This window comes from Embiotoca jacksoni, unplaced genomic scaffold (genome assembly GCF_022577435.1).
Source record: "Embiotoca jacksoni isolate LCO1_2020_lvr unplaced genomic scaffold, fEmbJac1.0.p SCAF_46, whole genome shotgun sequence".
In the NCBI taxonomy this organism is placed as follows: Eukaryota; Metazoa; Chordata; class Actinopteri; family Embiotocidae; genus Embiotoca; species Embiotoca jacksoni.
The window spans coordinates 2,171,790-2,195,804 of record NW_027185399.1 but is presented as its reverse complement, the minus strand read 5'-3'; the positions used below and the strand labels follow the sequence as shown (position 1 = coordinate 2,195,804).

Genomic DNA, 24,015 nt, shown 5'->3' with positions numbered 1-24,015 from the left:
AGTTGGAGAAAGAAAGAAAAGACATTTGAATATAAATAGACATTTTGAAAGAGTAAATTCCTGATTGTTTCTCTTCAGTTTCTGATATTAGAGGAGCAACGTTCCTCATCATCATCATAAAACATCAAGTGGTTCATGAATGGTTGATAGAAGGTTTTAAAAAGCTTACCAGATTAAATGTCTTCTTTCATCAGAGTTTTTAATGAATAACAGAGTTCCACTTTGAACACTCTGCAGATGACCTGAAGAACGGAGGACCATATCTACTGTAACATTCACGGTGTCATTTTAAATCTATTTACCATGATTTTCATCATTACTGTTCATCTTTTGGACAAAAACAGGGTTTTCCTAAAAAGTGGTCATCTTTCAAAAGGGAAGACACATTCTTGGGAAAAGTGCTTTTCATACGACAATCTTGAAATACTTCATTGAACATCATGTTTATTAAAGAACACCATGTTTTTCACTTTTACATGTGAATAGTTTTTCATGAACCTGAACATCCTCAGTTCACTTTAAGTTCTCACACATTCACAGAGCTGCCAACCTGCTCGATATCTCTACAACATTCAGATGTGACCAGATTCAACTATTTGATGATCAATCTTTTCTCCATTCTGCCCACTGATTCAATACTTCACGTCAATGACGATCCAGTTGGATCTTTGGGGGTTTTTAAGACCCAAAAACAGCTCAACATGTACTTTCTAGAAATGAACATTCTTCAGCAGCAAACTGCAGCAGTCTGATTTCAAACAGGACATTTTCTTTGCCAGTGTTTTGACTGTGCAGCAGTTTGGCTGCGACTCCCTCATCATGAATGATCCGCCCCTGCTCCCAGTGATATGAAACTGTCTGAGAGACAGCCCCAAAGGCTTGAAGACATTGAACCCTTTAGCAAAACTAGGATTCAAACATGGACATATATTCTAAACAAGTCAAAGACATTTCAAACCAAGACAACCGGCTTGTTGTGATGGAGGAATGAGCTCCCCAATGACATCAGGACAGCAGGAAGTCTGAACATCTTCCACCGGAAACTAAAAACACACCTCTTCACACTTTAACCTTGAACAGGAGAAACAAGCATCACTTTAGGACCTTCAAATGGGCCTTACTTATAGCACTGGGAAGTTTGTCTTTCTTGGAGACATTTGTCCTTTCTTGATTGTTGTTGTTCCGGGTTTGTACCCTCATGGTTGAAATGCACTTCTTGATAAAAGCGTCAGCTGAATGCTGATTAGCTCCAACGATGCTAATCGGCTAGCAGCTCCAACAGGCCTTCCATGTACTTCCTGTAGAACTTGTTCTTTAGAGAACATCTAATTAATGTTCTTACCGTGTTCATATCCAGCGTTTATTCCGTCACAGCGAGCAGCCGGATGAAGACCAACAGGAGAATTACCCTCCGAAACATGATGACGTTGTTGTTGACCAGAGTTGATCAATAAGGACCAATAGAAGAAACTAAACAGACAACTAATTCCTCCTGAATCAAAGACTCACTGTTATCAGTCGAAGCTCCGCAGATTCTCAGCGACTGGTTGAAACCGCTTGATTGAATGAGATTGAATGAAGTGAAACGATCAACAACATGTTCTCTGGGTTTGTGCGTCCACTTCCGGAAGCTGTCGCACGTGTTCGACGCCTACGTCGTTACCACGGCAACCTATACAGTCGCACTCCGTCCTACAGTCCAACAGTCCGCGAACGCATCGCCGTCCAAACATGTCTCCATCACATCGTCTCTATTGTCGTCAAGTCTGTAGATTTGTTCCGTCTGTTGGTTTTTCAAATGACGCCGTGCGGTGTAACGGCAACACTCAGAGCTGTCGGACATGAAGCAGTCCTTTTCCTGCCTCCTCTTTCCATCCGGGTTCCTGAACTCCCCTCCGTGCTCGTCCTTGCTCTCATCCAGGTGAGTCTCCCTTCAGGTGATCCTTTTATAGCACGAAGCAGCGACGAGCCGCAGCTTTCCTCTGAACGTCGGTTATCCGTTCTGCTAAATCAATTCAAACCTCTTTCTCTCCGAGTCCTCTGCTGCATTCACGTGTAAACTTCAACACGGTTTGGTGCACTGCTGCCCTCTGCCGGTGACGAGCTGCCCAACGTGGGGCCCGCGGGCCCGCTTTGGCCCACCCTGTCTTTGTTTTGGCCCTCCACCACATTTAATAACCTCGCCCTTATTCTCCCAAACTGAAGCACATGTATTCTTTAGGTTTTTGACCATTTCTGCTGAACAATAAAATAACGAGGAACCAGATGAATTCGTTTGATTCTAATTATTCTGATATTTGATTGTAATTCCACATAACGTCAACATGTATTTTTGACCTGAAGCCCTCCATCCAGATTCGTTTGGCCCTTCATAGGAAAGCATTTGGGTACCTCTGCTCTTGTCAGTGACGAGCTTCCTGCGTCTGTGAGGGTCTCCACCTCCTTCTACGCCTCCATCAAGAAGAAAACAGTGCTGAAGGTGGAGGTGATGCTGGAGTTTGAGGAAGGATGTTTGGTAGTTCAGCAGTTTGAAGGTACATTACACTGCAGACTCAAACACAGAGATTCATAAACTATCAATATATGAGGTACTGTTGGAGATTAGAGGAAATATAATAAATATAAGTCGGGTAAAAGAAGCTCCTTCTTCACCAGATACATGAATAAAATGTTATTAATTTACGCATTAATATAATTATACGTTATTTATTTTTTTCATTCAAGTTCTTGTGTTAATGTATTTTGATGTTTAATCATCAACACAGATTGTGTGACCTGAAAAGTCAAACTGCACTCAAAATTTAAACGTTAAAAGTACTTTCAAATACACGTTAATATTAATTTACTTTTTAAATTACATTCTTTGTGTCTAAAATATGCTAAATTTAGTTTATCTGAGCATCTTCAGAGAGTTTTGAAATAAACTTTTCAAGCATCCAAAAGCAGTTTGGATGCTGTTAACTTCACTTCAGTTCAGTTTAGTCTCTGTTGGACAAACATCCACAAGTCACATAAAAGGAGCTTTTAGTTTTTATTCAGCAGTTCAGATGCAGCATGTTTTTACATCTCACGCAATATAGTTTTGATGTTTCTTTATACAACAGTAGATCAATTACTTTGTTCCCTTTAGGTGTGTTCACTAAGTGAATTATTGCTGCGATGTAGGAATCACTATAATTTGATGTACGTCCTTCCATATAAATGAAAATGAAAAGGTTCAAAAGGACGTAAAGTCGCGTCCACACAAGTGTGAAAATTGAACTCGAGCAGCTGAACTCACGAGCTAAAAAATTCACTTTCCTTTTGGTCTGAACACGATTTTACAGTTTGAAAGATACAATCTGAAAAATAACTATTTATTCTTACAAAAACAGGGTTTTCCTAAAAAGTGGTCATCTTTCAAAAGGGAAGGCACATCCTCGGAAAAGTGCTTTTCATACGACAATCTTGAAATACTTCATTGAACATCATGTTTATTAAAGAACACCATGTTTTTCACTTTTACGTGTGAATAGTTTTTCATGAACCTGAACATCCTCAGTTCACTTTAAGTTCTCACACATTCACAGAGCTGCCAACCTGCTCGATATCACATGTAGAGCAACATGAAAACTAAAAGACAAAACTTTCAAAACAAATAAACTCCAACATAATTATAATTATATATTACAAAAAGCTTTGGTTGGTACAAACATGATTCTGAACCCACAACTCATTCAGAACGACTGTAGCTCCACTTTTCTACCTCACTAAGCATCGTTGAGAACAATCAGATCTAAAACAGTAGAAATCTTCATCACCTTCAATCAGATCTAAAACAGTAGAAATCTTCATCACCTTCAATCAGATCTAAAACAGCAGAAATCTTCATCACCTTCAATCAGATCTAAAACAGTAGAAATCTTCATCACCTTCAATCAGATCTAAAACAGCAGAAATCTTAAATACCGACTCCTGACAAACACTCATCCTCAAACACGCTCACTTCCACAGCTGCTCCTGCAGCCGGCGGCACTTCCGCCAAGGATCCTTCACAATAAAAGCGTCAAGACGCGGATTCTCCGCGTTTTAATCTGAAACTGTGGATTGAAAAAAGAAGCCTGTAGAAGAAAAGACATGAATGAAGGTTTATCCGGATAAAACGACACTAATTTAACAGGAAACAGTGGGAAGAAGTCCTGTTTTAAATCCAGAATATCTGAAACACTCAAAATGTTTCTGCTCCTTCAAAAGTCTTTTATAAAAAAAAAAATCTGATCAATCCAGAAAAATCATTTCTGGTTCTCTTATCAAAGACACAACAAACATAAAAACAGTCACAACAGGCAGTTTTATGTTATATATATTTATTAGTGGAGAAATGAAGCACCATCTAAAATGAGATGATAAACTACAGGTTCATCATTTGACAACATAAATTCTCGTATCAGTCACCAACAATGTGTGACTGTACTGACAGAAAACAACAATATGATGAAAAAAATACAAATAACAAAAGTCACAAAAGCTATTTTAAATTTTAGCTTCAAAAACATTCACATTCATGTGAAGGACAGCAGGCTTCAGGTCAATGTTGAACTCAGTTACAGTAATGTGATAAAGGATTACAGATCAAAGTGAACTATTTGAACATCATAGATCATCTCTAGAAATATTAAATGATTATATCGTATATTGTGTGCACGATTAAATTGGGTTTAAGCAGGTCTCAGAAATGCTGCTTTGATTTGAACTTTAAAACAAAACAAACGGACCTTTAATTCTTCCTGATACTCAGAATTGAACATCTTGTTCATATTATTTTAACCTCAACATGGTCCAGATATGAATCTTGAATCAGGTGTTAAATGATCAGTCAGGAGTTTTCTGGTCATAATTATTGGTCTGTTTTTGTTCCCACTGTCCACCAAGCATGTGTCCTCCTAGTTTGGTTGTTCACGTCCTTCTGCGTTGCTTCTTTGTCTTTAATTGTCCTGATTTCCAATCAAATTATTTTATTTTCACTCCATTTTATTGTCAAATTAACTTTATTCAAAAAGCTCCAAATTGTAAATTGATGTAATTTGTCTCAAAGAGCTCTGAAGGTGATTTTAATTCTTTCATTTATCCAGGAAGTAAAATGCAGAAGATAGTTTGATGTTACAGCATAAAAAGATGCAGTAGACATGCAGCAGTAGAAGACCCAGAAAACACAACTGGGTTTTTCATTTGATCAACATAAAGAAACATTTAATCCTTCAAGATCCCAAACTTTAGAGATACGTGGTTTTAACTGGACAGGAAGGAGATAAAACAAAAAACCTGTAAATCCTTTAATGTAACTAAAGCTGCTGGACAAAAGGAGTAAACAACAACAACAACATCAGCCTCTGAACTGTGGTGGAGGGTGGAGAAGGATAAAAGCTGCATTAATAGGAAATATTCAAGTAAAGTCAAAGAAGGAATTTGTACAAAATTACACAAACAGACAAACACACATTCAGACAATCTGCTTCAAACGTCACACCGACGTCAGACATTCTGCTGACCGTCCTGGAGAAGTTGTTTCATCTTTTATCTTATCGTCGACCTGCAAAACAGAAAACAGAGTTACATCAGCAAAGATCCAGTTTATCTTCATCCTGTTCTGACTGTAAAATGTTTATTAAATTATCCAAGATGCTGCAGTACAAAAACGTCCAACCTAAAATCCTGAAACAGTGTTGAGTTAATGAGTTTTTCACATGTGACGCTGAACACTGCTGAGTTTAACAGGACGAGTGAACGTCCCCTCAGACGGGAGATGTTACATCATTTTAAAAGGCATGTCCTAAACATTTATTAACAAAAATACGATTTTTTTTTTTTTTTTTTTTTTTTTTTCTTCAAATGCAGCTTTGTGATGCAAAACCCAAAAAAAACAACACGTCTGGACATTTGTTGTTGTTTATTAAAGTTGTAAACAAAGTTCGTTGTTTAGTTTTTTGACTGATTTAAAACAAATATAAAGTATATAATGATAGTAAAGAGCAGTAAAACTTCAGCATCATCATCATGTGTCAGAATATAATTAGAGTGTTTGAATTCTTATCATTGAAAAGGATTTGATACGTTTTAGTTTTTCATATTGATCAAAAAATTAATTCCAACAGACCATTTGGGTTTTCTGTCATGTCAATCATCCGGATGCTTCCTGTTGGGTCAGCTCTCCATTGGTTTGGATAAACGGGGTTTGTGTTTGTGTTTGTGTTTGTGTTTGTGTTTGTGATGAAGCTGAAAGCCGGCAGCAGCAGAAACAACTGATTTAGCAGGAAAACTTCACTCAAAGTTTTCCAGCACTGATTCAATATCAGCTAAAAGAGGAACCAAATGTAAAACATGTCAAATGACATTCTGCTACGATGCAGAATAATTTACAGCTTCGATTAACTTACGTCACAAAATGTAAATTTATACGGAACGACTGCTGCTGATAGTTTGAACAGCGGAGGAGACGGACGAGAACTGGACCGACGTCTCTGTGGACTTTCAGATGGAAACACTGACAGGACTATCGTCTGCACATTAAACACATGCCGACACACATTATTTCTACTTACCTGGTGGTTGATTTTTGCGGTGACTTTGATAAACAACAACTAAAGTAGGACAAGTAGGACAAGTCCAACAATAAGTCCAACAATATGTCCTCCAGCAGCTGTACTCATCCCATTGCTCGCTGAAACACAAGACGGTGACGTTACTCTCAGGATGTAACAGCAGAACATTTATTACATTTAAAACATTTAAAGTTGTGCTTCTTTAAAGATGTCAGTCAGTGTAAACAGGAACATTTATTATAACAACTTTAACTGTTTTTAACAGTTTAATAGCGTCTGAAAATCTAAAATTCTCCTAAATACTAGAAGAACACATTAAAATACACAGAAACATGGTTGGAATAAACTGCATACACATCATTAATCTTAATGTGTTAATATTCATATTACTGTTTGGACAAACTGTACTTTGATGATTTAAAAGTAGTTTTTTTTAAAGTGAATGAATAAACAATGAGGTTGTTTCCAGGTGAAACCAGCAGGGGGCGTCTCAGCAGCTTCAGTGACTTTGTTCTCAAACAGGAAGTGTTTGATATGAACAGGAAGCCTTGAAGTTCCTCCGTTGGATTAATAATCACCAGCTGCTATTATTGTATTAATGTAGAGTTATAATACTGTTCTGCTTTTTATCTTCACTTTAATTTATAATCCAGAACAAAAACTAAAGTGTCCTCATTGTTTCTGATGTGATTCATGTGTTTGCTGCTGCAGTTATTAAACCGCTTCGTCTCCATCTCATCGATTAATTTACAGAAAATAAGAACTTCAGTGAACCTCTGAATATTTGTGGTTCAACACGGATCAATAATTTATTTATTAATTTCACTTGTATCTTAAAAACATGTGATTGTGATGATTTAGTTCCTAAATGTGTTTTCATGAGTCTCCTCCAGATCAGATAGTTAACCAACATCTTGTGTGTAGTGAGTGTGTAGTGAGTGTGTGAGTGTGTGTTTGTGTGTGTGTGTGTAGTTAACTAACATCTTGTGTGTACTGAGTGTGTGTGTGTGTGTGTAGTTAACTAACATCTTGTGTGTAGATTGTGTGTAGATTGAGTGTGTGTTTGTGTGTAGTGAGTGTGTGTAGTTAACCAACATCTTGTGTGTATATTGAGTGTGTGTGTAGTTAACTAACATCTTGTGTGTAGATTGAGTGTGTGTGTGTGTAGTTAACTAACATCTTGTGTGTAGATTGTGTGTGTGTGTGTGTGTGTAGTTAACCAACATCTTGTGTGTAGATTGAGTCTGTGTGTGTGTAGTTAACTAACATCTTGTGTGTAGATTGAGTGTGTGTGTAGTTAACCAACATCTTGTGTGTAGATTGAGTGTGTGTGTGTGTAGTTAACTAACATCTTGTGTGTAGATTGAGTGTGTGTGTAGTTAACCAACATCTTGTGTGTAGATTGAGTGTGTGTGTGTAGTTAACCAACATCTTGTGTGTATATTGTGTGTGTGTGTGTAGTTAACCAACATCTTGTGTGTAGATTGAGTCTGTGTGTGTGTGTAGTTAACTAACATCTTGTGTGTATATTGAGTGTGTGTGTGTGTAGTTAACTAACATCTTGTGTGTATATTGAGTGTGTGTGTGTGTAGTTAACTAACATCTTGTGTGTAGATTGTGTGTGTGTGTGTAGTTAACCAACATCTTGTGTGTAGATTGAGTCTGTGTGTGTGTGTAGTTAACTAACATCTTGTGTGTATATTGAGTGTGTGTGTGTGTAGTTAACTAACATCTTGTGTGTAGATTGAGTGTGTGTGTAGTTAACCAACATCTTGTGTGTAGATTGAGTCTGTGTGTGTGTGTAGTTAACCAACATCTTGTGTGTAGATTGAGTCTGTGTGTGTGTGTAGTTAACCAACATCTTGTGTGTAGATTGAGTGTGTGTGTGTAGTTAACCAACATCTTGTGTGTATATTGAGTGTGTGTGTGTGTAGTTAACTAACATCTTGTGTGTATATTGAGTGTGTGTGTGTGTAGTTAACCAACATCTTGTGTGTAGATTGAGTGTGTGTGTAGTTAACCAACATCTTGTTTGTAGATTGAGTGTGTGTGTGTAGTTAACTAACATCATGTGTGTAGACACACACACACACACGATTTAGTTCCTAAATGTGTTTTCATGAGTCTCCTCCAGATCAGATAGTTAACTAACATCTTGTGTGTAGATTGTGTAGTGAGTGTGTGTGTTTGTGTGTAGATTGTGTAGTGAGTGTGTGTGTTTGTGTGTAGATTGTGTGTAGTGAGTGTGTGTGTTTGTGTGTAGATTGTGTGTAGTGAGTGTGTGTGTTTGTGTGTAGATTGTGTGTAGTGAGTGTGTGTGTTTGTGTGTAGATTGTGTGTGTGTTTGTGTGTAGTGAGTGTGTGTGTTTGTGTGTAGATTGTGTGTAGTGAGTGTGTGTGTTTGTGTGTAGATTGTGTGTAGTTGAGTGTGTGTGTTTGTGTGTAGATTGGGTGTGTTTGTGTGTAGATTGTGTGTAGTGAGTGTGTGTGTTTGTGTGTAGATTGTGTGTAGTGAGTGTGTGTGTTTGTGTGTAGATTGTGTGTAGTGAGTGTGTGTTTGTGTGTAGATTGTGTGTAGTGAGTGTGTGTTTGTGTGTAGATTGTGTGTAGTGAGTGTGTGTGTTTGTGTGTAGTGAGTGTGCGTGTTTGTGTGTAGTGAGTGTGTGTGTTTGTGTGTAGATTGTGTGTAGTGAGTGTGTGTGTTTGTGTGTAGATTGTGTGTAGTTGAGTGTGTGTGTTTGTGTGTAGATTGGGTGTGTTTGTGTGTAGATTGTGTGTACTGAGTGTGTGTTTGTGTGTAGATTGTGTGTAGTGAGTGTGTGTTTGTGTGTAGATTGAATGTAGAGTGTGTGTGTTTGTGTGTAGATTGTGTGTAGTGAGTGTGTGTGTTTGTGTGTAGATTGTGTGTAGTGAGTGTGTGTTTGTGTGTAGATTGAATGTAGAGTGTGTGTGTTTGTGTGTAGTGAGTGTGTGTTTGTGTGTAGATTGTGTGTAGTGAGTGTGTGTGTTTGTGTGTAGATTGTGTGTAGTGAGTGTGTGTTTGTGTGTAGATTGAATGTAGAGTGTGTGTGTTTGTGTGTAGTGAGTGTGTGTTTGTGTGTAGATTGTGTGTGTTTGTGTGTTTGTGTGTCTGATTTCAGTGTTTACTAGAACCTCCAGTTGTGTTTGTAATAATTGTTGTTCATCTGTTCTCAGCTTGTTTAAATTGATTACATCATATTAAAAATGGAGGACAATCAGAGGAAAATCTGTGACTATAAAATCAGAACATAATTAAATATAAAACATGTCATCAGTTTGATTCGGACTCATTTTAAATCAGTTTGAAGTCTAAATTCAGTCACTGATCACAGCAGCAAACACTGTTTCTGACTCCATCACAACATGAGCACATTTACACTGAACACGTTCAGACAACACTTCAACTAACATCACATTCTTCTGATACCAAATAAAAGGAAAGAAATCACTGGGCTTCTGATTTAAATTAAAAAAAACAGATTATTTATCTAATTTATATGATCAGGTTCATAAAAAAATACAACTTTCTTCATAATTGTTGGTTAAATCTCAGAAAACTGATTTTAAATATCAGAATTTTACGCTGCAGACGTCAGGTGGAGAAAACAAAGAGATTTTAGGCTCCAGTTTTCAGTAAATAGTGAAACTCTCATGGTGTTAAATTACGTCTCCGCTCTGAGACATATTTCAAAACTTTCACTTTCAGTCTGTGAATCCAACAAAGAACGTTTCTGTTCTCAGGATTAAACTGATGATTGTAAATCTTTTCTGTGTAAATTAAACCTCCATTTAATTCATTTTTTATTCCTCCTACATTCTTGTGTTTTGTTTGGCTTTATATTGTTTATTGTTTATTTTTTACTGCTTATTTCTTTGAACTTTTAAAGTCTATCCGGCTGTTTTAACTCTGATGATGTGCTGAACTTTGTTCGACCTCTGTTGTGTTTAAATGTGAATAAATCTGAGATGATGTGAAGTGGAGCAGTGGAAGGAGGACAAATGCTCCCAATCAGTTATTTAAGGACTCTTTCCAGTAAATAGTGAAACCCTGAGGACACGTCGGACGTCACGTCTCAACCAGCTCAGTTTGTGTCCTCAGACTCACGAGCAAGCAGCAGGAAGGTAACGATCGGAGAGGGACTGTGGATCGTGTGCAGCTCATACAGCTGCTGGGACTGATCACAGCTGGAAACACTCATGTTTCATATCACAGATAATTATGAAGGAGCTGGATTCAGACTGAACTCACTTCATTCTGGGCTCAGTTCCTGTCAATTCACCTGCTGGAGTGTTTTATCAGAGTTTAGTGAGTCACACACCTCAGATGACCTCAGATGACCTCAGATGACCTCAATGACCTCAATGACCTCAGATGACCTCAATGACCTCAGATGACCTCAATGACCTCAGATGACCTCAATGACCTCAGATGACCTCAGATGACCTCAGATATCTTTCTTTATGTTTACAGTTTTGAAAACTTGTATTTGTAATATATGAACAATCACTTTTTTTTAAAGAACAAAAAAAGGACTCACCATTTATAGGCACATAGATATTATTAGAAATCTGATGGTCGATCTTCTTCTGTGTAGAAACACAGGTGTATCTGTCGGACTTGTTCACATAAATCTGGAGAATAACGTTGAAGCTGTTTTCTTTCTCTTTGTTTTTTGTGACCTTTGGTTCTTCAGCATGAAGGATGTTTCCAGCTCCGTCCCTCCACTCGACTACCGGTTCTGGAGAAGCTCCTTCAACTTCACACTCCAGCAGAGCCCGGCCATTTTTTGTTGCATTAATTATTGTGACATATGGTTTTGGAGATGCACCTGAGAACACAGAATAAACAACAGATTAAAATCATTTTCCATATTCAGTGTTTTACAAAGTGTTAAAAGAAAAGAAAAGCACAGTACTGTGGAGCTTAATTTCACCTCCCAGCATTGTTTGACAGAACTTAATGTTTGAATAACATTTTAAACTGTATTTCTGACTCATTTAAATATGTTTATATAATGCAGTATTTTATGAATGTAAAGAGGAAGTTGCTGTTTTAGCAGCCAGATCACATTGATCACTAAAAGTTCAATTATATACAGGAAAATACAGAATGAATTAAATAGATGTTTGCAGCTTCTTCAATATTACTGCATTAATATCGTCACAGGTGGTTTAAATAAAGTTTATGGAATCAACCAGAAGTCACTAATGTACCTTAATTACAGGTTAGATTACTTCCTTTGTAATAATGATGGTGAACTTTTTACATTATTCAAAGTGCAACAACTCGAAGAGATGTTGACGTAAAAATGTCGTCACTTATCAGGGATGAGTGACGTCACATCCAGGTAGAGATGTGGTGATCAGAGATATCAGATATCTGATACTCAAATTCAGGACTCACCTGGGATTTTCTCCGATGTTCTGTCTTTTAACCTTTTGAAGTGCGGAGGTTGTATGCGACCCGATATTTACACTTAAAATTCATAAATTAATATACGGTATATTTTTACGTTGACCGGGAAGGTCAGCACAGACATATTATACCTCATTTTAAAGGTTAAAAGTTCGTTTTTTCAACAAACTCATGAATCTCGTCGAAGGATTTTCGACATTAAAATAATTACATTTCGCTTTACGGCAGTAAATAGTTCGCAATTTATCTGCTAACCTGTCGCATCACCGTTAAAAGTCATTTATGGATCGAAAAACAAACATTTATCAACAAACTGCGGCTCGTTTTAAAGAACAAAACTCCACCTATTACATTCAGCTCGTTTAAGTTCAAGCGGAAGTCAAAATAAATCGAATAAAAGTGAATTATTTCCCTCGTTTAGTTTGATCGCAGCTCCTTAAACGTTTTAAACACCGACATCTCGATCAATTATAAAGTAATGACAAAAGATTTGACCAATGATGTTCGGTGTCTGTGAAATCAGTGAACGCCCGGGAACAAAACGAACCAATCAGCATCTTTCTACGACGTAAAATGACGGACCTGCCGGACTTTCAACTCGATCAGCCAATCAGAGAAGAGCATCTTCAGGCAGGTACCACGTGTGTATTATTGACAGTTACTGTCGTCCAATTGAAAGTCAGCGCCGTGTAAACAGTCTGACTTTGGAGCTGGTAAAATTACCTGTCGGACCATATATGGAAGTTAAGGCAGTTTGTCTCTCTGTCACAGCGGAACACAAACAGATCAGAGAAACTGTTGATATCTCTCAAAATAGACCGAATTAAATAATTATTATTTTTATAAATCTTTATCTAAATATTAGGATGATATTTTTATAGTTTAAATTTAACAACTTTGTCTTCTTGTGGCTTTTTTGGAGTATTTTAAAAAGGCTTTATCATCATTATTTATTCACTTCAGAGAGGTTCTTGTGGAGCTCTGCAGTCATCTGCTGGAGATGCTCTGTACTGCACTTTCATAAATATCTTGGAGCCGCTTCTGTCTATCAAAGTGAAGTTTGGCACAAATATTGCAGATAGAATAAAGATGAAATCCTGTGAATTTCAGCCTGATTGATCTTATTATGAGTGATTTACTGAACTTTAAATATGAAGGGAAAGGTTAAAAACAACAAAGCCTCATCCCTTATCTGTGAAATCCTTCAACCCATTAACAGTGTTCGAGCTACAAATATGACTGAAACAGAACATGAAACCACAGAGAGATTATTTCACAGCGATACGCAGACGTGAACCGGCTCTTTATGCTGCTGAAACCATAAACAGGTTCAGGTTGGTCGGTGTAAAGAGGCAGCAATGAGCATGAATATGAGAAACCCTAAGAGGTTAAGATTTTCTCTAAAAGGGGAAATAAAACACATGTTAGACATGTTTCAGTGACATCAACTTGGCAGTCAGGTAAAACTGAGAAAAAAGAAAACTCGGTAATATTTATTACAAATATTATTTATGATCTAAAACTGCGAGAGGAAACCACAGTTTTAGATTTTATAAACGTCCTGGCGCATTTACAGACGAGGCTGGTTTCTATCCGTCCTGGATGGGTTGAAATCAGAGTTGGAAAACACGTCCGGGTGGATCAACATCAATCTGATGGCTCACATTATACAGGTAGGCAGGCAGGTGAAGGACCAGCATGCACCTGGGGAGGTCGAAGCTTTTAACCAATGAGGCAGCAGAAGTCACGAAATATAAACTCTGTTCAACAAAAAAGAAAAACTTTGTTTGCAGAGTGGATTTCTTTTATCGTCCTTCATTCCCATGATGCATCAGTGGTCTTCTTATTTTTTAGTTCGATTTAGATTTGTGATAAATAGTCACTATAACCTCCAGCTCACTGATCTAAAGGTGATGAACCCACTCAGAAGTAACTCTAAAGCTCACTGAATAACACTTCAAATTTCATTTGTTTCATTGGGACTCAAACTAAAGTGTAAAATAAATAATTTGAGGTTTTACAGGTTTGTTTTTTCTTAACCAGGAGCAGCAGCTGACGTGTTGCAACCAGGAAATAATCCAACACGCATCCTCCTGTAAAAACGGTCACATGATCACTTTCTGTTCCTGTGGATTCAAATAATGAGATATAACCTGTTAAATAGTGAGTTTTAGAGGAGCTGTTATCTTTGGTCAGAGCCTGTTTATCTTTTTCTCCAGCGTTCACAGTCTTGGTGCTAAATCAAGCTAAACTAAGTTAAACCAGGCTAAGATAAGCTGAGCTGCAGGTTTTGAGAGCCCTCAGACGGCCTCATGGACAGACACAGTGGTCACATGCTCATCAGTTTAAACACAGTGAGTCTTCCTCAGCGTTGTGCAGCTCTGCAGCGGTCACGTCATCTCGTCTCCGTCTTTCTCTGCATGTCCTCCCTACTGCCGAGGAGAGAGCACACGAGCCATGAAAGCCTCTGCGGCTCCGCGACGGTTCACACCGACATAAACAAGACTTCAGCCTCTGCCAGGAAACAAACTATAAGAAAGGCTCATTATCGCGGCACATCCACTAACATGAGGCCTCACTTTTTACTGTGAAACTGAAAACACTTCCACATCAACAGATGGAGAGCGGAGCCTCGAATTTAATCTGAGATTAGATGAAACACTTCTCCATCTGAAGACCTCGTCCACGCTCGGTGTTTTTATTCTGACTTGAGTCCATCTGGGACTCTTGAACCAGCCGCGTCTGTAAATAAGCAGGCGTCTCAGAACGGTTTCATGGAGGAACTCACGGATGATCAGCTCGACGTTGGCTCGTCTTGATGGCGAATCTTCTGGAAAATCACAGGTGTAATTTCCACTGTCCCCCGGCTGTGTCTTTGTGATAACTATGGAGGCGTTACCGGACACCAGTTGGTCTTCAAAATGAAAGACTCGACCTTTGAACTGCTCATCTTGACCTGAACGGCCGTTATTGTAATGTTCTCCCTCATTATAGAAGAACACCTCCTTCTTATCCTCTTGCTTCTTCCAGTCAAACATCTTGTCGATGATGCTCTCAGGGAAGGAACACATTAAAATGGCATTATCGTCCTCTTTCACGATCAACCTGGTGACATCTGACCCTGAAAAACCAAAAACATGCATCAGTCAGTGTGTTCGATCTGTCGGGGAACACGACTCACATCTCCTCTGAAACACCAGCGTATCATTGTGTGCTGCACAAAACAACATGAAAATATGTTAAATCAAAATATGAAAGTAAATATGGAAAGATACAAAAAGACCAGTGAATAAAAATGTGTCTTTAGCCTCCTACTCCTCCTCCTCCTCCTCCTCCGAACACCTTTCAGTCTAATGAAATACAGTCGAACCAACACGTCTCTAAAACGGTTTGAATAAAGAAAAACTGAACATTATAACCTTTATGAAAGAGGATTTAATTCAGAAATGTTCAGTGATGTCATCAGTGATGTCATCATCCATCAGTGATGTCATTGTTGGTTTGTGAACGTTATGAATCCTCCAGTTCAGATTCTGTCCGTCACCATCTTGTTCTTTCGGAGCAGTTTGGAGCAGGAAGTGACCATATTTGGACGAGCTGGGGGAGGAGCCAGCGGTGGATCTGACCAATCTGATCGGAAACCTGACGATACTACGTCCCGCCCACCGATAGCTGTAACCTGACTGCACCACAGGCCTGTCAATCAAACAGACACGCCCCCAAAAACAGGTCTTCTTGAATCTTCTTTTCTAATGAATGAGGGATTATTTTCAGATGGACCTCCAGAAAACTAATTCGAAGGAGTGACTTCAGCTAACAACACTGAGATAACTGCTGTGGTCTCCTTGTGGTCAGAAAAACACAATGAATGCAGGTGTGACATTCCAGCTCAGCAGCAGTAAAGAGGCCAAATGAAGGAATCTTTTTAGACAGCTGACAGCTCTTCACATTTATCACATAATCTCACTCTTCATCCAGATAAGTGTCACCACACAAACAGGTATTTCTGCTTCATCAGAAAATAAAATAAAAAGCGATTTGAGTGTGGGAGGCAGACGAAGAGGAAACGAGCTGAAACTGTCGTTCTCTGCTTCTGCAAATGATAACAAAAACCAGGATGTGTTACTGCAGCTCAGGTTACATGGAAATACTGGGGATTAGTTCATTTTAATTCAATTTGTTTGACATTTCTTTTGTTTGTGTGTGTGTGTGTGGGGGGGGGGGGGGGGGGGGGGCTCTGCATTCAAGTTAAAGTCCTGCATTCAAAACTTGACTTCAGTAAAAGTCTGCAGCTACTAGAAGTATGAAAAGTAAATGTACACACTGTGAATTGTGCAGTTAACACTCCCTGTCAGTGTTTTACTGTTTTATATGATGTTTAATATTACCGCTGCATTCATGTGCATTTTATTGATGTATTATTTAAGATTGTGCTGATTTTAAACTGATTTAAAAAGCTCAGAAATACACTTTTTTTTGGGGTGATTTCAAGAGGTTTTTAAAATGTTTTTTTCGCCTAAAATGTAACTGAATATTTCCAACTCATAAAGAAACATTTAATCCTTCAGTTTATCAGAAAAATTATAATTTAAAATCAATAAATTTATAGTTACATGTTTTTTACAGGTCAGGAAAGAGGATGAAAAACTGTAATCTTAAAGCTGTCAGACAAATATAGGCAAGTAAAGAAAACAGAAGATTTACCTCTGAGATTTAGTGGAGAAAAAGAATAGAGTTGCATAAAAAGGAAAATACTCAATTAAAGTACAAATGCCACAAATTTGTACTCGAGTAAAAATACTTTCCACCACTGCGGACATCATGTCATTCTTTATGAGAAATATAATTTACGATATTCTTTAGTTTATACATCACCAGCTGATTTAAAGGTTTCATTTAACGGGAGCACAAATTCGATATTTAATCGGAAATGAAATGTCGATTCTCGGAAATAAATGTGCGTCAAGAGGAAGCAGTGCACTTCCGGCCCACGTCGAAACTTAAAAACACCTCCAAATGATGCAACACATCCAATTAATGAGTATTATAGGACTGTAAATAACCAGGAGGATGATTTCACTGAATGACGTCACCTTAATCTGCGTTACCTTTATGTTAAAATGCAGTTGGAGGCTGATGGGACAGTCGCACGCGCTGCTGTTGTCTCCTCGTTAATCTAACAGCGGATCACTTTGAACAATTAAACACAAGCAAAACTGCAGATGATGATGAGACGACAGAAATCTTTCTCTCACCGGTTCCGTCTCCAAACGTGTTTGCAGTCAGCAGGAAGAGAGAGATGAGCAGAACGAGCTCCATGTCTGTGGAAGAGACCCGACGGATGAACATGCTGACATCAGTCTGATGGCTCTATAAAGGAGGTGCAGGAGGAGGCCACTCCTCTGGAGTGGATCACCATCCGCGGACACTTTCGGTTTCTATGCTGCAAAAAGGTGCAGCTTCCTCCTGAGATCCTGCAGAACAACAGCGTCACGACCAGCTCCAGACCACGAACCGAGAAACCCCGAAAGGAGCCGAGATGAAGCAACATGCGGCGCAGCTGCTTCCACTCAAGGACACCAAATAAATCGAAGTGAACATTTATTCTGGTAAAAACATAAAACCACAAGTTCCTTGAAGTGAACAGTTCAAACTCCACCGAAAGGGGGAGCTCTTCTATTAAAGGAAGTCAAAAAGTAAAAATACTCCATTCAAATAATCCATTACAAGGAAAAAGTCCTGTATCCAAAGGATTCAAATGTTATCAGCCAAATATACAGTGGGTACGGAAAGTATTCAGACCCCTTTAAATTTTTCACTCTTTGTTTCATTGCAGCCATTTGCTAAAATCAAAAAAGTTCATTTTATTTCTCATTAATGTACACTCAGCACCCCATCTTGACAGAAAAAAACAGAAATGTAGAAATTTGTGCAAATTTATTAAAAAAGAAAAACTGAAATATCACATGGTCATAAGTATTCAGACCCTTTGCTGTGACACTCATATTTAACTCACATGCTGTCCATTTCTTCTGATCCTCCTTGAGATGGTTCTACTCCTTCATTGGAGTCCAGCTGTGTTTAATTAAACTGATTGGACTTGATTAGGAAAGGCACACACCTGTCACCATCACTTTGCACACCTTTGAAAAGTCAAACACAAAAGAGTACTTAAAAAAAAAAAAAAAAAAAAAAAGTAAATTTAGATGAGCTTGCTGTGGCCTCCAAGGGCCTCAGTTACCTCCACTCTGTGGTATCCATGTAGTGAACTATAGTGGAGTATAGTGGACCATAGTGAACTATAATGGACTATAGTGGACTATATTAGACTATAGTGAACTACAGTGAACTACAGGGAACTATAGCAGACTATAGTGAACTATAGCGAACTACAGCGGACAATAGTGATCTATAGCGAACTATAGCGGATGATAGCGAACTAAAGCAGACTGTAGTGAACTATAGCGGACTATAGTGAACTATAGCGAACTATAGCGGATGATAGCGAACTAAAGCAGACTGTAGTGAACTATAGCGGACTATAGTGAACTATAGCGAACTATAGCGGACTATAGTGGACTATAGCGGACTATAGCGGACGATAGCGAACTAAAGCAGACTGTAGTGAACTATAGTGAACTATAGTGATCTATCGCGGACTATAACGGACTATAGTGATCTATAGCGAACTATAGTGATCTATCGCGGACTATAACGGACTATAGTGATCTATAGCGAACTATAGTGATCTATAGCGGACTATAGCGGACGATAGTGATCTATAGTGATCTATAGCGGACTACAGTGGACTATAGCGAACTATAGCGGAAATGTTGACGGTTTCCTTGGAGACGACCTGGCAACTCAATCCTGAAGCAAAAAAATTCACTGAATTTACAGAGATCAATAATCTGTAAATCTGTACATCTGTACTTCTGTAAATCTGTACATCTGTACTTCTGTAAATCTGTACATCTGTAAATCTGTACTTCTGTAAATCTGTAAATCTGTACATCTGTACATCTGTAAATCTGTACATCTGTAAATCTGTAAATCTGTACATCTGTAAATCTGTACATCTGTACATCTGTAAATCTGTAAATCTGTACATCTGTAAATCTGTACATCTGTACATCTGTGGCCTCAAGTTTCAATAATAACATCGGGTTTTATTGCGTCTCACCTCTCTAACGACTGCCTGTGTGTTTTATTGCGTTTACTTCAGCCGGTATTCATGTCTGGTTGCTCGGTCTGATCCACGTTAGTGAAACTAACATCAGACAAACATCAGCTGACAGAGTTACTCAATCAGTTCCATGTTTCAATAATCGATTGCATCTCAGATTAGTTTCTGATGAAGTGTCATCGTTCAGCACTCTGAGCTGAACTTTGCACTATGTTGTATAATTTATTTTTCCTATGAAACGTGCGGAGGTGGGGGGGTGAGGGGGGTTCACTGGCGGGTATAAACAGGATGAATAATGACAATGAGGAGAACCATTTTGGCACCGGCCTCTGGAAACCAGATGTGGGGTTTATAAGAAAGAAGCTTTTTACCGTGAAAACTTCACGAAGCACTTTGCACAACTTTGAAAAGTTGAACACAAAAGAGTACTTAAAAAAAAATTGAAAAAAGTAAATTTAGATGAGCTTGCTGTGGCCTCCAGGGGCCTCAGTTACCTCCACTCTGTGGTATCCATGTAGTGAACTATAGCGGACTATAGTGAACTATAGCGAACTATAGTGATCTATCGCGGACTATAACGGACTATAGTGATCTATAGCGGACTATAACGGACTATAGCGAACTATAGTGATCTATAGCGGACTATAACGGACTATAGTGGACTATAGCGGACGATAGTGATCTATAGTGATCTATAGCGGAAATGTTGACGGTTTCCTCGGAGACGACCTGGCAACTCAATCCTGAAGCAAAAAAATTCACTGAATTTACAGAGATCAACAATCTGTAAATCTGTACATCTGTAAATCTGTAAATCTGTAAATCTGTAAATCTGTACATCTGTACATCTGTACATCTGTAAATCTGTACATCTGTGGCCTCAAGTTTCAATAATAACATCGGGTTTTATTGCGTCTCGCCTCTCTAACGACTGCCTGTGTGTTTTATTGCGTTTACTTCAGCCGGTATTCATGTCTGGTTGCTCGGTCTGATCCACGTTAGTGAAACTAACATCAGACAAACATCAGCTGACAGAGTTACTCAATCAGTTCCATGTTTCAATAATCGATCGCATCTCAGATTAGTTTCTGCTGAAGTGTCATCGTTCAGCACTCTGAGCTGAACTTTGCACTATGTTGTATAATTTATTTTTCCTATGAAACGTGCGGAGGTGGGGGGGGGGGGGTTCACTGGCGGGTATAAACAGGATGAATAATTACAATGAGGAGAAACATTTTGGCACCGGCCTCTGGAAACCAGATGTGGGGTTTATAAGAAAGAGGCTTCTTACCGTGAAAACTTCACGAATCGCTTTGCACAACTTTGAAAAGTCAAACACAAAAGAGTATTTAAAAAAAGAAAAAGTAAATTTAGATGAGCTTGCTGTGGCCTCCAGGGGCCTCAGTTACCTCCACTCTGTGGTATCCATGTAGTGAACTATAGTGGAGTATAGTGGACCATAGTGAACTATAATGGACTATAGTGGACTATAGTGAACTACAGTGAACTATAGCGAACTATAGCAGACAATAGTGATCTATAGCGAACTATAACAGACTATAGTGATCTATAGCGGACTATAGCAGACAATAGTGATCTATAGCGAACTATAGCGGTTGATAGCGAACTAAAGCAGACTGTAGTGAACTATAACGGACTATAATGGACTACAGTGAACTATAGCGGACTATAGTGATCTATAGCGAACTATAGTGATCTATCGCGGACTATAACGGACTATAGCGGACTATAGCGAACTATAGTGATCTATAGCGGACTATAGCGGACTATAGTGATCTATAGCGAACTATAGTGATCTATAGCGGACTATAGTGGACTATAGTGATCTATAGCGAACTATAGTGAACTATAGCGAACTATAGCGGACGATAGTGATCTATAGTGATCTATAGTGATCTATAGCTGACTACAGTGGACTATAGTGAACTATAGCGAACTATAGCGGACGATAGTGATCTATAGTGATCTATAGCTGACTACAGTGGACTATAGTGAACTATAGCGAACTATAGCGGAAATGTTGATGGTTTCCTTGGAGACGACCTGGCAACTCAATCCTGAAGCAAAAAAATTCACTGAATTTACAGAGAGATCAACAATCTGTAAATCTGTACTTCTGTACATCTGTACTTCTGTACATCTGTAAATCTGTACATCTGTAAATCTGTACATCTGTACTTCTGTAAATCTGTACTTCTGTACATCTGTAAATCTGTACATCTGTAAATCTGTAAATCTGTACATCTGTAAATCTGTACATCTGTACTTCTGTAAATCTGTACTTCTGTACATCTGTAAATCTGTACATCTGTAAATCTGTAAATCTGTACATCTGTAAATCTGTACATCTGTACTTCTGTAAATCTGTAAATCTGTACATCTGTAAATCTGTACATCTGTACTTCTGTAAATCTGTACTTCTGTAAATCTGTACATCTGTGGCCTCAAGTTTCAATAATAACATCGGGTTTTATTGCGTCTCGCCTCTCTAACGACTGCCTGTGTGTTTTATTGCGTTTACTTCAGCCGGTATTCATGTCTGGTTGCTCGGTCTGATCCACGTTAGTGAAACTAACATCAGACAAACATCAGCTGACAGAGTTACTCAATCAGTTCCATGTTTCAATAATCGATCGCATCTCAGATTAGTTTCTGATGAAGTGTCATCGTTCAGCACTCTGAGCTGAACTTTGCACTATGTTGTATAATTTATTTTTCCTATGAAACGTGCGGAGGTGGGGGGGGGGGGGTTCATTGGCGGGTATAAACAGGATGAATAATTACAATGAGGAGAAACATTTTGGCACCGGCCTCTGGAAACCAGATGTGGGGTTTATAAGAAAGAGGCTTCTTACCGTGAAAACTTCACGAATCACTTTGCACAACTTTGAAAAGTTGAACACAAAAGAGTATTTAAAAAAAGAAAAGGAAATTTAGATGAGTTTGTTGTGGCCTCCAGGGGCCTCAGTTACCTCCACTCTGTGGTATCCATGTAGTGAACTATAGTGGAGTATAGTGGACCATAGTGAACTATAATGGACTACAGTGAACTATAGTGGACTATAGTGGAGTATAGCGGACTATAGTGATCTATGGCGAACTATAGCGGACGATAGTGAACTAAAGCAGACTGTAGTGAACTATAGCGGACTATAATGGACTATAGTGAACTATAGCGAACTATAGCAGACTATAGCGGACTATAGCGGACTATAGTGATCTATAGCAAACTATAGTGAACTATAGCGGACTATAGTGGACTATAGTGATCTATAGCGAACTATAGTGAACTATAGTGGACTATAGTGATCTATAGCGGACTATAGCGGACGATAGTGAACAATAGTGAACCATAGTGGACTATAGTGAATGAACCATAGTGTACTATAGCATTGATTTCCTGCGGTATTACCGTTCGTAGTGGGAAATGGATGTGAATTCTAATGTGACCTTTGACCATTGTTACAGCCAGATTAATGATTACCTTAAATTTATTTATAATATCCTGCGCTATTATGATTCTCTGTAACTTCCCACTCAGCAGACCTGAAGCACTATATCGAGGACAGACTGTCTCTCCCTTCATGAGTCCTTGAGGACAGACTGTCTCTCCCTTCATGAGTCCTCAAGGACAGACTGTCTCTCCCTTCATGAGTCCTTGAGGACAGACTGTCTCTCCCTTCATGAGTCCTCGAGGACAGACGTTCTGTCCCTTCATGAGTCCTTGAGGACAGACTGTCTCTCCCTTCATGAGTCCTTGAGGACAGACTGTCCTTTTTGTTCCAACATGAATTGCACTAAGAGTGAAATCCGCCGGCTCCGTCTTTATTTCCATTTCAATCAGTTTGCTGACTTCCATGAACTGAAGCGGACGTCAAAGAGACGCCGGCTGGAGTCGATGTCATCCGACCTGCCGACCGCGTATCACGGCAACGCGTGAAATAGACACGCCGGTCCGCGACAGCAGAACGTCAGATAGCCACGCTTTGAGCTGTCCAGGCTGTCGCAGCTCCGCCTCACCTGCTCCTGATCACAAGGGACAAAACTGCAGTCAGTGAACTCACCAGCTTCTCCTGATGAAATGATCTGGTCCTTCAACTTCTCTGTTCCAAAGAAAGTCACACCAGGTGGTAGTTTCAGTCTCTGTCTACGTTGCTTCACTTCTTTTGTTGTTGTTGTATCCTGGATTGGAACCTGTTCAGTCATCAGCTCCTGTCTGCATCACCTCAGATGCATCTTTTGTTAAGTTTGATTATAAGATGCATTTCTTTTTGTTAAACCTCTGCTGAGCTCCGTCTTTGCTGCGGCCAAGAACCGGGTCATAACACAAAATATACTAAAATATATAAAATGCTCATCAAAACATTTCAACATTTTAGTTTTTGTCATAAACAGCAACAGAATTCATTCGTCATTTAGACTCATTTGCTCAGATGACGTCGTTCCAGTTTGATTTATGTAAATTAATGACACGCAAACAATGAAGAATGAAAACAGGAAGAGGAGGAAGCTCACCTCGTTGATCAGGAACAATGACGTATGTCTCAGCAGATATCTGGTGGTTGATCTCCTCCTGTGTAGCTACACATTGATAGTCGTCGGTCTTCTTCACAGTAGTTTGGAGGATGATGTCGTAGCTGCCTCCTCTTTCTGTGACCTGTGGTTCTGCAGCAGGAACCGTGTTTCCAGAACGGTTCTTCAACTGGACTTTAGGTTCTGGAGAAGCTCCTCGAACTGAACACTGAACCAGAACTCCATCTTTTGTTTCTTTAAGTATTTTAAAACGAGGCTCT

At 38.9% G+C, this 24,015-nt stretch overlaps 1 protein-coding gene across 1 annotated transcript; it reads right to left on the bottom strand.

Annotated features, from left to right (window-relative positions):
- Window positions 1-4,827: 4,827 nt before the first annotated feature.
- LOC138210453 (V-set and immunoglobulin domain-containing protein 1-like) lies at window positions 4,828-17,669 on the bottom strand. Its single transcript, XM_069169623.1, has 5 exons — window positions 17,271-17,669; window positions 14,804-15,136; window positions 11,138-11,428; window positions 6,579-6,697; window positions 4,828-5,569 (listed from the first exon to the last, which is right to left on the bottom strand). The coding sequence occupies exons 1-4, from the start codon at window positions 17,362-17,364 to the stop codon at window positions 6,618-6,620; spliced, it is 798 nt and encodes a 265-aa protein (XP_069025724.1). The 5' UTR covers window positions 17,365-17,669; the 3' UTR covers window positions 4,828-5,569; window positions 6,579-6,617.
- Window positions 17,670-24,015: the final 6,346 nt, after the last annotated feature.

Bases quoted from the DNA above. Each gene is read 5' to 3' on its own strand.
- LOC138210453 (XM_069169623.1), bottom strand. From the start codon at position 17,364: ATGTTCATCCGTCGGGTCTCTTCCACAGACATGGAGCTCGTTCTGCTC. The intron at 15,137-17,270 runs GTGAGAGAAAGA...TTGGTTTTTCAG, and splicing joins CACGTTTGGAGACGGAACCG to GGTCAGATGTCACCAGGTTG. The intron at 6,698-11,137 runs GTGAGTCCTTTT...CTTGTGTTTCAG, and splicing joins TATCTATGTGCCTATAAATG to CGAGCAATGGGATGAGTACA.